The sequence below is a fragment of the Felis catus genome, chromosome X (genome assembly GCF_018350175.1).
Source record: "Felis catus isolate Fca126 chromosome X, F.catus_Fca126_mat1.0, whole genome shotgun sequence".
NCBI lineage: Eukaryota > Metazoa > Chordata > Mammalia > Carnivora > Felidae > Felis > Felis catus.
In genome coordinates this window covers 97727935-97743642 of record NC_058386.1, presented here as the reverse complement: position 1 = coordinate 97743642, position 15708 = coordinate 97727935, and the positions used below count along the sequence as shown (strand labels likewise).

General features: G+C 45.1%; 1 protein-coding gene across 1 annotated transcript; it reads left to right on the top strand.

Annotated features, from left to right (window-relative positions):
- Positions 1 to 23: 23 nt before the first annotated feature.
- On the top strand, positions 24 to 1270 carry RNF113A (ring finger protein 113A). Its single transcript, XM_004000837.5, has one exon. The coding sequence runs from the start codon at positions 188 to 190 to the stop codon at positions 1217 to 1219; it is 1032 nt and encodes a 343-aa protein (XP_004000886.1). The 5' UTR covers positions 24 to 187; the 3' UTR covers positions 1220 to 1270.
- The last annotated feature ends 14438 nt before the right edge of the window (positions 1271 to 15708 follow it).

Genomic DNA, 15708 nt, shown 5'->3' with positions numbered 1-15708 from the left:
AAACGACGGAGGCCGACGGGGCTCAGGGGTGGCGCGCGCTCGCCCCCTCGCCCCCTAGCGCTCCCGCAGTCGGCTTTGGGCCGCCCGGTTGGCTCCGACTGGCGGCCGGGCGCGCGACGTACGATGACGTGAAGAGGCCCCGCGCTGCCGAGCACGCCATAGCCGTTCCGGAGCTCGGGACTCTAAAATGGCAGAGCAACTTTCGCCGGGAAAGACCACGGACCAGGTGTGCACCTTCCTCTTCAAAAAGCCCGGTGCACGAAAAGGGGCTGCAGGCCGCAGAAAGCGCCCGGTCTGCGACAAGGAGTCCGGAGACAGCAGCGGCAGCAGCGACGAAGGCAACACAGTGGTTCGCCCGGAAAAGAAGCGGGCGATCCACAACCCGATGATACAGAAGACTCGTGGCAGTGGTAAACAGAAGGAGGCTTACGGCGACTTGAGCAGCGAGGAGGAGGCGACCGAGCCCGAGAGCCTTGGCGTGGTGTACAAGTCCACCCGCTCGGCCAAGCCCGTGGGACCAGAGGATATGGGTGCGACTGCGGTCTACGAGCTAGACACAGAGAAGGAGCGTGACGCGCAAGCCATCTTTGAGCGCAGCCAGAAGATCCAGGAGGAGCTGAGGGGCAAGGAAGATGACAAGATCTATCGGGGGATCAATAATTATCAGAAATACATGAAGCCCAAGGATACGTCTATGGGCAATGCTTCCTCCGGGATGGTGAGGAAGGGCCCCATCCGAGCTCCCGAGCATCTACGCGCCACCGTGCGCTGGGATTACCAGCCCGACATTTGCAAAGACTACAAGGAGACTGGCTTTTGCGGCTTCGGAGACAGCTGCAAGTTCCTCCATGACCGTTCAGATTACAAGCATGGGTGGCAGATCGAACGTGAGCTTGATGAGGGTCGCTATGGCGTCTATGAGGATGAAAACTATGAAGTGGGAAGCGATGATGAGGAAATACCATTCAAGTGTTTCATCTGTCGCCAGACCTTCCAGAATCCAGTTGTCACCAAGTGCAGGCATTATTTCTGTGAGAGCTGTGCGCTGCAGCATTTCCGCACCACCCCTCGCTGCTATGTCTGTGACCAGCAGACCAATGGCGTCTTCAATCCAGCGAAAGAATTGATTGCTAAGTTGGAGAAGCACCGAGCTGCGGAAGTGGGTGGTGCTTCCGATTTCCCAGAAGACCCCGATGAGAGTCCAAACCCCATCACTTAGTTTTCCTATTATTCTCATACCTCAAAATAAATACTTTTGTTGTTTTGGAAAGCGTAATTCGCCGTGTCCTTCCTTTCTAGGGAAAGTGAGTGGAAGAGGCGGGTGGTGAAGTAGGTTCCTGGATGGATGGCTTGTAAAAGCCTCGAGGTAGGTACAATCTGGATTTTTGCCTGGTATAAATGCTGCCTGGGTGTAACATAACTTCTCAGAACCCTTTGGCATGAATTCCGGGGAGGGGAGAAGTTGGAAAGAAGAGCTAGAAGTTGCTAGAACTAATCAAAGCTGTGATGAAAGCAAGAACTGAACCTATCGTGTCACGTTTCTGTATCACTTAATAGGTTACAAAAGTACCTTCCATGCATTATCTCTGTTGGGAGCCTGTACCGCTTCAAAACCTGCCCCAGCCAAGGTGTGTGTTTGGGGGGTGGGGGGTGAGTGGGAGGATCGGGTGGGCGAGCTGCTAGCCAGCACCAGGGTGCGTGTCTGGGAAATGGTCCTTGCTCTCTTTAAAGCACCATAGGTGAGGGGGCGCCTGGGTGGCGCAGTCGGTTAAGCGTCCGACTTCAGCCAGGTCACGATCTCGCGGTCTGTGAGTTCGAGCCCCGCGTCGGGCTCTGGGCTGATGGCTCAGAGCCTGGAGCCTGCTTCCGATTCTGTGTCTCCCTCTCTCTCTGCCCCTCCCCCGTTCATGCTCTCTCTCTCCCTGTCCCAAAAATAAATAAAAGTTGAAAAAAATATTAAAAAAAAAAAAAAATAAAGCACCATAGGTGACCCTGCTTCCACGAACGATTGAAATGGCCTATGCTGTGCTGTCCAGTATGATAGCCGCTAGCTTCATGTGGCAGCTGAGGACCTGAAGTGTGGCAAGTTAGCCACTATACTGGACACTGCAGCGCTAGACCCAACTTGTAAACCAAGTTCGCAGGGCAGGAACCCAGCACTTTATAATCCATTGTCTGAAACCGTGTCCTCACAGACTGTAACGGAGCCGATCACGGTCATCTACGTACCTGTCTTCCCAACCAGTCTGTGAAGTCTTCAGTGACAAGCCCAGTGCTTGGCATGTAATAATAAACCCAGAGACGCTTGAAAAGGGATATTGGGGCCAAAGCCTTGAATCCAGGCCGAGGAGCTTTGACCACATTCTGTAGGTAATGAGGCAGCAGAGGTTTGGGGAGGGGAACACAATCAGACTTTTTTTTTTCCCGATGTTTATTTTTGAGAGGGAGAGAGACAGAGCGCAAGTAGGGGAGGGGCAGAGACAGAGGGAGACACGGAACCCAGAGCAGGCTCCGGGCTCCGAGCTGCCAGCACAGAGCCCCGATGTGGGGCTTGAACTCATGAACTGCGAGATCACGACCTGAGCCAAAGTCGGAACCTTAACCAGCTGAGCCACCCAGGTGCCCCCAGGCTTTTTGTTTTCCTTTTAATGTTACTGGGGCCACAGGCTGTTGGATAGATTGCAGGAAGATGGAAGACACGAGGCAGGGAGGCCAGTTAGACCAAATGATGAATACATTTTTACTGATTAGTATTTGTGCTGATCCCAGGAAAAAGATGCAATAATTAATTGTGGGTTAGAGTTTTTAAATTCACATTCATTAATCCATTTAAATATATTCTTTGAGGGGCGCCTGGGTGGCTCAGCCAGGTGAGCGTCCGACTTCAGCTCGGGTCATGATCTCACGGTCCATGAGTTCGAGCCCCTCGTCAGGTCAGGCTCTGTGCTGACAGCTCAGAGCCTACAGCCTGCTTCAGATTCTGTGTCTCCCTCTCTCTCTGCTCCTCCCCTGCTCATGCTCTGTCTCAAAAATAAATAAAAACATTAAAAAAATTTTTTAGGGGTGCCTGGGTGGCGCTGTCGGTTAAGCGTCCGACTTCAGCCAGGTCACGATCTCGCGGTCCGTGAGTTCGAGCCCCGCGTCAGGCTCTGGGCTGATGGCTGGAAGCCTGGAGCCTGTTTCCGATTCTGTGTCTCCCTCTCTCTCTGCCCCTCGCCCGTTCATGCTCTGTCTCTCTCTGTCCCAAAAATAAATAAAAACATTGAAAAAAAATTTTTTTTTTAAATAAAAAAAATTTTTTTTAATAAAATAAAAAATAAAAAAATAAATATATTCTTTGAGCGGCAACTGTGTGTCAGGCACTATGTTTGGCATAGGGGATATTAGCAAACAAGATAGACACAGCCCCTGTCTTCACGGAGCTGGACATCAAACAGTGGTAGGTGTGATAAGCAGGAGGGAAAAAGTGCACTGGGTCGATCTCTCAGGATTAACCCAATCCCAGCCTCGGAGTTCAGAAGCATCGTTTTACTTTCTACAAAGTGATACATTGTATAAGAGAATGGATAAAGTCCAGTGGGGATACGTAATAACCTATTGGGAAAGGGTTTAAGAAAGTCTGGCCAGAGGAAACAGCACTCAAGGGATGAGACAAAGAAGCAGCCAAACAGGAAACAGGATGCTGTGGGGACAAAGATGGAGAAATAGAAGCAAACACTGTCGGGGTGCCTGGGTGGCTCAGTCGTTTGGGCATCCGGCTTCGGCTCAGGTCATGATCTCATGGCCCATGGGTTCGAGCCCTGCATCGGGCTCTGTGCTGACACCTCAGAGCCTGGAGACTGCTTTAGATTCTCTGTGTCACTCTCTCTCTGCCCCTCCCCCGCTCAAGCTCTGTCTCTGTCTCTCTCAAAAATAAACATTTAAAAAAAACTAAAAACAAAAAGCGAACACTGTCACGGAAGGCAAAGGAAGAGAGTGAAGTGTCGTGAAAGATACATGGTGATGAGGAGCAAAAGAATTATGAAAATGTTTCTTTTTTCTTTTTTTTTTTTTTTTTACCCTTCCTGAGAATTGATATTCAGGAAGTTAAGCTGATGGAAAGGGTCCAGGAGAAAAAGATGAAAGAGAAAGAATGCTGCCGAAGACTAAGCTCTAGAACTGACCAGAGATGAGATTGAAGACACAGATCAGGTTAGTCTGAAACGGGAACCCTCTTGCACTGTTGCTGGGAATGCAAACTGGTGCGGCCACTCTGGAAAACAGTGTGGAGGGTCCTCAAAAAATTAAAAATAGATCTACCCTATGACCCAGCAATACCACTTCTAGGAATTTACTCAAGGGATACAGGAGTGCTGATGCATAGAGGCACTTGTACCCCAATGTTTATAGCAGCACTCTCAACAATAGCCAAATCGTGGAAAGAGCCTAAATGTCCATCAACTGATGAATGCATAAAGAAATTGTGGTTTATATACACAATGGAATACTACTTAGCAATGAGAAAGAATGAAATATGGCCTTTTGTAGCAACGTGGATGGAACTGGAGAGTGTGATGCTAAGTGAAATAAGCCATACAGAGAAAGACAGATACCATATGTTTTCACTCTTATGTGGATCCTGAGAAACTTAACAGAAGACCATGGGGGAGGGGAAGGGGGAAAAAAAGTTAGGGAGGGAGCCAAACCATAAGAGACTCTTAAAAACTGAGAACAATCTGAGGATTGATGGGGGGTGGGAGAGAGGGGAGGGTGGGTGATGGGCATGGAGGAGGGCACCCGTTGGGATGAGCACTGCATGTTGCATGGAAACCAAGTTGACAATAAATTATATTTAAAAAAAAAAGAAGTCTTTTTTTTAATGTTTATTTATTTATTTTGAGAGAGAGGAAGACAGAGCATGTGAGTGGAGGACAGGCAGAGAGAGAGAGAGAGAGAGAGAGAGAGAGAGAGAGAGAGAATCCAAGCAGGCTTACCGCTGTCAGCACAGAGCCTGAAGCAACATGGGGCTCCATCCTGCCAACCGTTGAGATTGTGACCCGAGCAGAAATCAAGAGTTAGACACTCGACTGACTGAGTCACCCAGGCTCCCTAAGAAGTTGGTCTTAAAGTGCTGAGAGAAAGAATAGGAGAAAGACATTTGTCTACTACTCCACATATTGTTTAATACCTGCCTCTGAATCTTAAGAAAATACAAGATACATGCAAATGAGCATTAATCTTAGGATCCACAACATCCAGCATTTTCTTAAAAGGGACCATAACCACAAAAGCACATGCATCAATAGTGTACTCAAGATATCTTTCATATTTACCAGTTTATGGTTACATTTTAAAAGTCAGAACTAGGTTTTATCACCTTTAATTAAATGGTGCAACTTCATTTCATAGGTGGAAATTAAACATTTGTTCTATCAAATATTTTTATTTATTTATTTTTAATTTTAATTTTAATTTTTTTAAATTTACATCCAAATTAGTTAGCATATAGTGCAACAATGATTTCAGGAGTAGATTCCTTAGTGCCCCCTGACCCATTTAGCCCATCCCCCCCCACACACCCCCTCCAGCAACCCTCAGTTTGTTCTTCATATTTAAGAGTCTCTTCTGTTTTGTCCCCCTCCCTGTTTTTATATTATTTTTGTTTCCCTTCCCTTATATTCATCTTTTTTGTCTCTTAAAGTCCTCATATGAGTGAAGTCATATGATTGTTGTCTTTCTCTGACTAATTTCACTTCGCATAATACCCTCCAGTTCCATCTACACAGTTGCAAATGGCAAGATTTCATTCTTTCTGATTGCTGAGTAATGCTCCATTGTATATTACATACCACATCTTCTTTATCCATTTATCCATCGATGGTCATTTGGGCTCTTTCCATACGTTGGCTATTGTCGATAGTGCTGCTATAAACATGGGGGTGCATGTGCCCCTTCGAAACAGCACACCTGTATCCCGTGGATAAATGCCTAGTAGTGCAATTGCTGGGTCGTAGGGTAGGTCTAGTTTTAATTTTTTGAGGAACCTCCATACTGTTTTCCAGAGTGGCTGCACCAGTTTGCATTCCCACCAGCAATGCAACAGCATCCCTCTTTCTCCGCATCCTCGCCAACACCTGTTGTTGCCTGAGTTGCTAATGTTAGCCATTCTGACAGGGGTGAGATGGTATCGCATTGTGGTTTTGATTTATATTTCCCTGATTCTGAGTAATGTGGAGCATGTTTTCATGTGTCGGTTGGCCATCTGGATGTCTTCTTTGGAGAAGTGTCTCTTCATGTCTTTTGCCCATTTCTTCACTGGATTCTTTGTATTCTGGGTGTTGAGTTTGATAAATTCTTTATAGATTTTGGATACTAACCCTTTATCTGATACGTTGTTTGCAAATATCTTCTCCCATTAGGTCGGTTGCCTTTTAGTTTTGCTGATTGTATTTTTTTTTAACTTTTATTTATTTTTGAGGGAGAGACAGTGTGCACAGAGAGAGACAGAGAATCCAAAACAGGCTCCATGCTATCAGTGCAAAGCCCGATGTGGGGCTCGAACCCACGAACTGTGAGATCATGACCAGAGCCAAAGTAGGACACTCAATCGACTGAGCCACCCAGGTGCCCCACAAATAGTTTTTTAAAGTATGTACGGGGGGGGGGGGAGGGGAAAGCAAGCATGTGAGCAGAGATAAGATTGCTCTAAAGAAGCTAACCTAGTCTGAGAGGTCAGAGGAGGCTGCCCTAGGAAATGACCCTCAAACTGAGACCTAAAAGGGGAGCGGGAGAGAGTATCCCAGGCAGAGGGATAAGTACACACTGAAGACCTGAAGTGAGCGACTGGCTTGGGCTAAGAATACAAAGCAGTCCAGCACGGCTGCAGGAAAGAGGTAATCAGGGGCCAAAGAGCAGACACCTTGCGAGTCACCTTAAGGACTCTGGACTTTATCTGAATGGCAAAGGGATGCCATCAAAGGGTTTTAAAACAGAAAGTGAAGGGGCACCTGGGTGGCTCAGTCAGCTGAGTGTCCGACTCTTGATTTCGGCTCAGGTCATGATCTAGCTCATGGTCGTGGGATCCAGCCTCCATGTCTGGCTCCGAGCTGAGCATGGAACCTGCTTGGGATTCTCTCTCCCTCTCTCTCTGCGCGCTCCCCACTTATATGCATGTGCACGTGCTCTCTGAAAATAAATAAACATAAAAAAAAGAAAGTGAGATGATCGGATTTGAATTTTTTTTGAGAGAGAGAGAGCATGAATGTGAGCAGGACAAAGTGAGAGAGATTTTTTTTTCACATTTATTTTTGAGAGAGAAAGAGTGGAAATGGGGGAGGGCAGAGAGAAAGGGTGACAGAGGATCCCAAGGAGGCTCTGTGCTGACAGCAAAGAGCCTGATGTGGGGCTCGAACTCACGAACCGAACCGTGAGATCATTACCTGAGCTGAAGGCTTAACCAACTGAGCCACCCAGGCACCCCCCGATTTGAAGTTTTAAAAAGAGAATTCTGCAGTGTGGAGAATGGATTCAAGGAACCAGACAGGAGACACGGAGACCACTGAGGAGGCTGGAGCACTAGTCCAGGTGACACGATGGTGGGCTGGACTAGACTGGAGGCTGTGGACATGCATTTAATTGTTTTTGAGCATCCACTATATGCCAGGCATTGATTTAAGCAATAGAGACAAAGCCATAACAAAAGTGCACAAGTCGGGGATGCGCCTCTTGATCTTGGGTTAGGAGTTTGAGCCCCACGTTGTGTGTAGAGAATACTTTGAAAAAAAAAAAAAAGTGGTGCTCAGTCGGTTAAGCGTCTGACTCTTGATCTCGGCTCAGGTCATGATCTCACAGTTTATGAGATCGGGCCCCGTGTCCAGCTCTGCACTGGCAGTGCAGAGCCTGCTTGGGATTCTATCTCTCCCTCTCTCTGCCCGCCCCCCGCCACCGACTCTCTCTCAAAATAAATAAACTTAAAAAAAAACTAAAAAAAAGAAAGATGCACATACAGAAAAGCACATAAAACACAACTTTGCAGAACAAGTAATTACACAGGAACACCCGCATAACCACGACCCTGGTCAAGGAATACAAAACGGAGAACACTCAAGGAGCCTCAGTGCACCCTCTCCAGATCACACCCCTCCACCCGTAGAGGTTACACAGAGGTAACCCCTGTGCTGGCTTTTACGGTAATCGGTCCTTTGCTTTTTTCCGTCGACCCAGCCTTCCTCTTTAGCTATTTCTCTCTCCTTCCCTGTCACCAAACCAAGAAAAACCGCACACTCAATGTCCTTCCTTTCTCATCTCCCATTTAGTCTTTCTTTGTAACAGCTTTGGTGAGAGATAGCTCATATCTCAGTACGAATATATTCATAGTCACCATTTAAAAGTATATACTCCAGTGGCTTTTAGCATATTCACAAGGTTGTGCAACCATCCCCACTAATTCGAGAACATTTTTGTAACATACAGAATTGTCGGATCACTATATTGAACACCTGAAACTAACTGAACACTGCACATTAATTCTACTAGAATTTTTTTAGGGGAACATGTTCAACACCCCAAAAAGAAACCCATAAACACTAGCGGTCGCTCTCCACTATTCCCCCTCGTGCCCCACACCTCACTGGCGACCACTCAACTTTCTGTCTCTATGCATTACCCCTTTCTGGACATTTCATATCCATGGAATCATATAATATGTGGTATTGTGTTACTGCCTGCTTTCACTAAGCATGTTTTCAAAGTTGATCCATGCTGTAACACATATCAATTTTTCTCAATATGGTTGAATACTACTCCATTGTGTGGACATACTACATTTTGTGTATTCATTCATCAGTTGATGGACATTTGGGCTCTTTCCACATTTTGGCTATTACGAATAATGATGCCATGGTTTCCATTTCTCTGGAGGAGATACCTAGGAGTGGAAATGCTAAGTCATGTGGTAATTTTGTTTAAACTTTTTTTTTAATTGAAGTGAAATTCACATAAAATTAACCAGTTTACAGTGAACAATCCAGGAGCACCTGGGTGGTTCAGTCGGTTAAGTGTCCGACTTCGGCTCAGGTCATGATCTCGTGGTTTGTGAGTTCAAGCCCCATGTCGGGCTCTGTGCTGACAGCTTGGAGCCTGGAGCCTGCCTGCTTTGGATTCTGTGTCTCCCTCTCTCTGTGCCCCTCCCCCACTTGCTCTCTCTCTCTCTCTCTCTCTCTCTCTCTCTCTTTCTTTCTCAAAAATGAATAAACATTAAATTTTTTTTTAACTTAATCTGAAATAATTAAGATGGGGGGGCGCCTGGATGACTCTGTCAGTTAAGCATCCGACTCTTGATTTTGACTCAGGTCATGATCTCACAGTTTGTGGGTTCGAGCCCGACATCTAGCTCTGCACTGGTGATGAAGTTTTGGGGTGATTGGGGGGTTTGTGGGGTCCGGATCCAACGGCCAAGAAAGAATTCTTGAAGACGTCTGTGGTGTAAAAAGGTGATTTTGTTAAAGCACGGGGACAGGACCCGTGGGCAGGCAGAGCGGCACTGTAAGTGTGTGTGTGTGGGGGGGGGGGGGGGGTGACTGGTTTATGGAGTGGGGGGAGAGGGAGTTTGCAAAGAGACTTTCACATGCTAAAGATTTACTGGAGGCCTAGCTATCGTCAAGCTAAAGTTGTCCTTCCCTCCAGCAAAGCACTCAACGTTAAGACATTTGGGAGTTCCTGGACTTCAGGCTATGATGGGACTGCCTTTTTCTGGTAAATTGGTGGAGGCTCTTATCAGTTTAACCATTTGTTTTTGTCCTTTCCTGTTTGGGGGTAGCCTGGAGTGTCCAAGGAATATCACACATGTCCCACCTGGGGGTGGGGGGGGGGGTGCTGTTAGCCTGCACTTTGTCCTCCGCTCGCCCCACGCTCCCTCGCGCCCTCATCATTGGTAGCACTAAGAACGGAGCCCACTTAGGATTCTTTCTCTCTCTCCCTCTCCGCCCCTCCCCTGCTCACTCGCTTGTGCTCTCTCTCAAAATAAATAAACATTAAAAAAATAATAAGAAATTAAGTTGGGAACGCCAAAAGCAGAAGAGAGTGGATTGAAGAGCAAAACAGAATCCTAGGATGTATGAGGTACTTTGCATAACAGTAATGGACGTAATGCCAGGTGAGGAGCAGCACAAGGCAAGCTGATACCCCGCAAACCACCCCCCTCCCAGGTGGGATCTGTGTGATATTCCTCAGCCACTCCCGACTGCCCAAGAACAAAGGAAAGGACAGAAAACAAATGGTTAAACTGAGAGTCTCTGCCAGTTTACAATGATCTCATCAATAGCCCGATTTCCAGGAACTCCCACTATCTTAATAATGTTTTGCTAGAGGGAAAAACAACCTTAGCTTAACAATACCTAGGCCTCCAATAATCTGTAAACCCTCTTCAGCACAGGAAAATCCCTTTAAGAAACTTTCTCTTGACTTTACTTCCCCCAACTCCACAGTATACACACAGTCACTCCGCGTAACCCCAGTGCAGCTCTTTCTGCCCACGGGTCCTGTCCCCGTGGTTTTATAAGATCACCTTTTTGCACTAAAGATGTCTTCAAGAATTCTTTCTTGGGGCGCCTGAGTGGCTCAGTCGGTTGAGCGTCCGAATTCGGCTTGGGTTGTGATCTCGTTGCTTGTTGGGTTCGAGCCCCATGTCGGGCTCTGTGCTGACGGCTTGGAGCCTGCTTCGGATTCTCTGTCTCTCTCTCAAAAGTAAATAAAACATTTTTTAAAAATTATTAAAAAAAAAAAAGAATTCTTTCTTGGCCATCGGCTCCGAACCCCACCATTACCCCAAAACCTCACCAAGGATACCTCATGTCCAGAGGGGCTTGGGAGTAGGGTTTAAATTCCTCACATCCACAAAGTGTACGGTCCCACAATATGAGACCCAAACAACAGTAACAATAAAAATGATAGTAAAACAGCTCTGAAACGGTGGGAATCATAGGGCCCAGTAAAGGCAAACACAAAATTTCCCTGTAAGGACATTTTCATACCCCGGCACGTGGAACTTCTACAGGGAGTAAGTGCACTGAAAATGGGCTCATAGCCAAGATTACAGACCACATCAGGAAATTAATTGCCTTAAGGGAGGCGTCAGAAGAGGCAACAAATGAGATAATTTGTATCTAAGGAACTAGGAATATTAGAACAATCCAAAAAAGCGTCTGGGAAAAGGAAGGAACAGGAGTTATAAAACAAAAAACTTAAAGCATTAAGACAGATGGATGTCAAAAAGCACCCAAATAGAAATTTTAACATGGTATCATTAAATTTTGAAAAAATTCAAAAATCAGCAGATGAACAATACAGCCAAGGAAAGAACCAGCGAATTGGAAAACAGGTCTGAAGAAATCACCTAGAATCCGACACAGTAAAACCACGAAAGAGAAAAAGCAAAAGAAAACTGGTTACATGGGAGACAGAATGAGACATTCCAACAAACATCTACGAGGGCTTCAAGGAGAGGATGGAAGACAGACAATATCTGAAGAGATAATGACTCAGACATTTTTAGAAAAAAGTCTTCAAGCTAAAGGAGCAACCTCAAGTACTTAGCCAGATAAATACAAACAAATCCACACCCAGACAAGTTGTAATAAAACTGCAGAGCACAAAAAGCAAAGAGAAAATCTTAAAAAAAAAAAAAATAAGAGATATAGATTACCTGCTAAGTAACAACAGAAGAGTAACTATAGACTTTTCAAGAAAAAAAAAGATGTCAGGGGTGCCTGGGTGGCTCAGTTCATTAATAGTCCCACTCCGGATTTCGGCTCAGGTCAGGATCTCAGGATTCCTGAGATCCAGCCCCACATCAGGCTCTACGCTGACAGCGGGGAGCCTGCTTGGGATTCTCTCTTTCCCTCTCTCCCTGCCCTCCCTTGTTCATGCCCTCTCTCTCTCAAAATAAATAAACATTTTTTTAAAACATGTCAGGGGCGCCTGGGTGGCTTAGTCGGTTAAGTGGCCGACTTTGGCTCAGGTCATGATCTTGCAGTCCGTGAGTTCGAGCCCCGCGTGGGGCTCTGTGCTGACAGCTCGGAGCCTGGAGCCTGCTTCCGATTCTGTGTCTCCCTCTCTCTGACCCTCCCCCGTTCATGGTCTGTCTCTCTCTGTCTCAAAAATAAACGTTAAAAAAATTTTTTTTAATAAATAAATAAAAATAAAACATGTCACATAATAGGATAATAAAATGATAAAATAATGTTCAGAGTGCTGAAGAAAAAAGTCAGTCAAGAATTCTATAATTAGGGCGCCTTGGTGGCTCAGTCGGTTAAGTGACCAACTTCTGCTTAGGTCATGATCTCAAGGTTCGTGAGTTCAAGCCCTGCATCCGGTTCTGTGCTGACAGCTCGGAGCCTGGAGCCTGCTTCAGATTCTGTGTCTCCCTCTCTTTCTCTGCCCCTCCCCCACTCGTACTCTGTCTCTCTCATTCTCAAAAAATTAAGGAAAAAAAAAGAATTCTATAATCAGGGGCCCCTGTGCAGCTCAGTCAGTTAAGCATCCAACACTTGATTTCGGCTCACGTCGTGATCTCGCGGTTCGTGGGTTCATGCCCTGCGTCAGGTTCTGCGTGTGGAGCTTGCTAGGGAGACCCTCTCTCTTTCTCTCTCAAAGATAAATAAATAAACCTTTAAAAAAAATCTTAAAAAAAAAAGAATTCTTATTCATTCAACAAACTCAGCAAGTGCAATGAATTTATTGTTTTTAAAAACTCGACACCTTCTCTGTGCCTGACATTTTTTTAAATGATTGGGATACACAGCAAATGAAATAGAAAGCCATGTCTTCGTGGAAATGACATTCTACTGGAGAGAGACAGGAAATAAGCAATAAATAAATAGGTGAATTATATAATAGGTAAAAAACAGGTGAGGGAGGCGGCTGGCTGGCCCAGTCAGAAAAGCATGCGACTCCTGATCTTTGGGTTGTGTGTTCAAGTCCCACGTTGGGCATAGAGATTATTAAAAAACAAACAACACAACAACAACAAACAAGTAAGGGAACTGAGACGGTCTGGGGCAGGAAGTGGGCTGAAAGTTATAAAAGGGTTGTCAGGGTCACCTCATCAAGGAGGTGACATTGGAGCAAAGATTTGAAGGAGGTAAGGTACTTGTTGGAAATGCATCCAGCTAAATTTTTATTTAGGAATGAGGGAAATAATAGCATTTTTAGGCATGTAAAGATTGTGGGTGTTTACTATTCACAGACACTCACTGACATAACTATTAAAATGAAGATTTTTTTTGCAAGAAGGAAACTGAACTCAAAAGGAGAAAAAGGCAAAAAGAAATGGTGAGCAAAAGCTTTGCAAAAAGCGAATGTGTACTAGCTGCTAACATATAAAGGGGAGGTTAAAGAATGAAACCCAAATACCTTACAACCATAACATAGAAACGTGGATGGTGTGATGGGAAGGACTGGAGTTCAAGCACCGAAAACTCCATGTATTGTTTGGAAGAATGATGTAGTTACTCATTAACTCTAAACTTCTTAAAGCATGCATGTTGATATTTTAAATCAATACTAAAAGAGACAGTCAAAACAAAAACATACACCTGAAAACTAAAAATACAACCCTAAATAGCCAATGAGTTCATGAGAAAATCTTCATGGAAATCATGAAAAAGTTAAACCTCAATGACAATAAAATACGTGTAAAAACATGTGACATGCATCTAAAATGGAATCACGAAGACAGTGCATAGTGGTTTTTTTAATGTTTTTTTAAATATGCCAAATTAATGCATAAAGAGTTCCATTTTTATTTTATTGATTGATTGATTTTTAAGTAGGCTCCATGCCCAACGTGGGGCTTGAACTCACGACCCTGAGATCAAGAGTCACATGTTCTACAGGCTGAGCCAGCCTGGTGTCCCACGAGTTCCATTTATGAAGCTAAAAAAAGAGGAGGACAAACCTAAAAGGACAGTGGGAAAAAGTAATAGAGAAGAGCAGAAGTTAATAAAAACACACACAAAAATTGGAAATGATCAATAAAACCAAAAGCTGGTTCTTAGGAAGAAATTAATTAACAGGCATACCTCTATGAAGACTGACCTATTTAAAACGATGAAAGGTATACATAAATAATATTGAAAAAAAAGATATAGCTATGGATTCAATTTAAAATTACAGCCACATAGAATAGGTTGGAAACATGGCAGAATAAACATGTTTTCATTTCCACAACATTCTGAAATCACACTAAAATGATAATAGATAATTGTATGGGGCACCTGGCTGGCTCAGTTGGTGGAGCATGTGACTCTTGATTTTTTTGTTTTTTAACACAAATTCTATGGCAAAGGGAATTAAGGTGGATAATTACCTGACATTAACATAGGAAGAGTATTTTGGATTATTCAGGCCAGTATAATCACAGGGGTCTTCAAAGTGGAAGGGGGAGGCAGAAGAGAGAGTGAAAAAGAGGTAGATGAAGCAGAGTCAGAGAGAGATGCTATGTTGCTGGCTCTGAAGATGGAGGAAGGGGCCATGAGCCCCCAGCAGCTTCAACACCCTGAAAATGGGGCACCTGGGTGGCTCAGTCGGTTAGGCATCTGACTCTTGATCTTGGCTCAGGTCATGACCTCACCGTTTGTGAGATTGAGCCCTGCGTCGGGGCACGGAGCCTGCTTGGGATTCTCTCTCTCCGTCTCTCTCTCCCCCTCCCCCGCTTACTCTCACTCTCTCTCAAAATAAATAAGTAAACTTAAAAGAAAACTCTGAAAATGACAAAAAAAAAAAAAACTAGATTCTCTCCTAGAGCCTCCAGTAAGGAACTCAGTCCTGCCTGTACTTCAATTTTAGTCCAGTGAGATCCGTGTTGGGCTTTTTTTTTTTTTTTAAGTTTGTTTTGAGAGACAGAGAGAGAGAGAGCGTGTGCGCACATGCAAGTAAGGGAGTGGCAAAGAGAGATGGAGAGAATCCCAAGCAGGCTCTACACTGTCAGCACAATGCCCGATGCAGAGCTCAAACTCACCAACTGTGAGATCATGACCTGAGCCAAAATCAAGAGTCGCACACTTAACCGACTGAGCCACTCAGGTGCCCTGATATCCACGTTGGACTTTTAATTTACGGAACTGTACGCCAATAAATGTGTGTTATTTTAACCCACTAAATTCGTCGTAATTTGTTACAGCATCAATAGGAAACCAACACAGGGGTGCCTGGGTGACTCAGTCGGTTAAGCATCCAACTTCAGCTCAGGTCATGGTCTCGTTGGTGGGCTCGAGCCCTGTGTCGGGCTCTGTGCTGACAGCTCAGAGCCTGGAGCCTGCTCCGGATCCTGTGTCTCCCTCTCTTTCTGCTCCTCCCCCACTTGCTCTCTGTTTCTTTTTCTGTCTCAACAAGAAATAAACATTAATTTAAAAAATAGGAACTAATATAGTTGGTGTGGGGAAAGCTCAAGTGTTCAGTTTTGGATGTGTTCAGAGAACCTGAGCGTGTTAAAGATCTATGTAGAAGATACCAAATAGGCAGATGGATAAGAGTCTGGAATTCAGGGGAGAGGTATGGGATGCAGATAAAAATTTGGAGTTGTCAGCGAAGAGGGAAAAGCCAAAAGAATGGATGAGGTTAACAAAGGAGCAAGTGTAGATAGAGAAGAGGTCTAAGGAGTGAGCCCTGGAACACCCAAGTCTGACAGCTGACATCCAGCCGGTGGTTTCAAGGTAGCGAGCACTCCAAAAC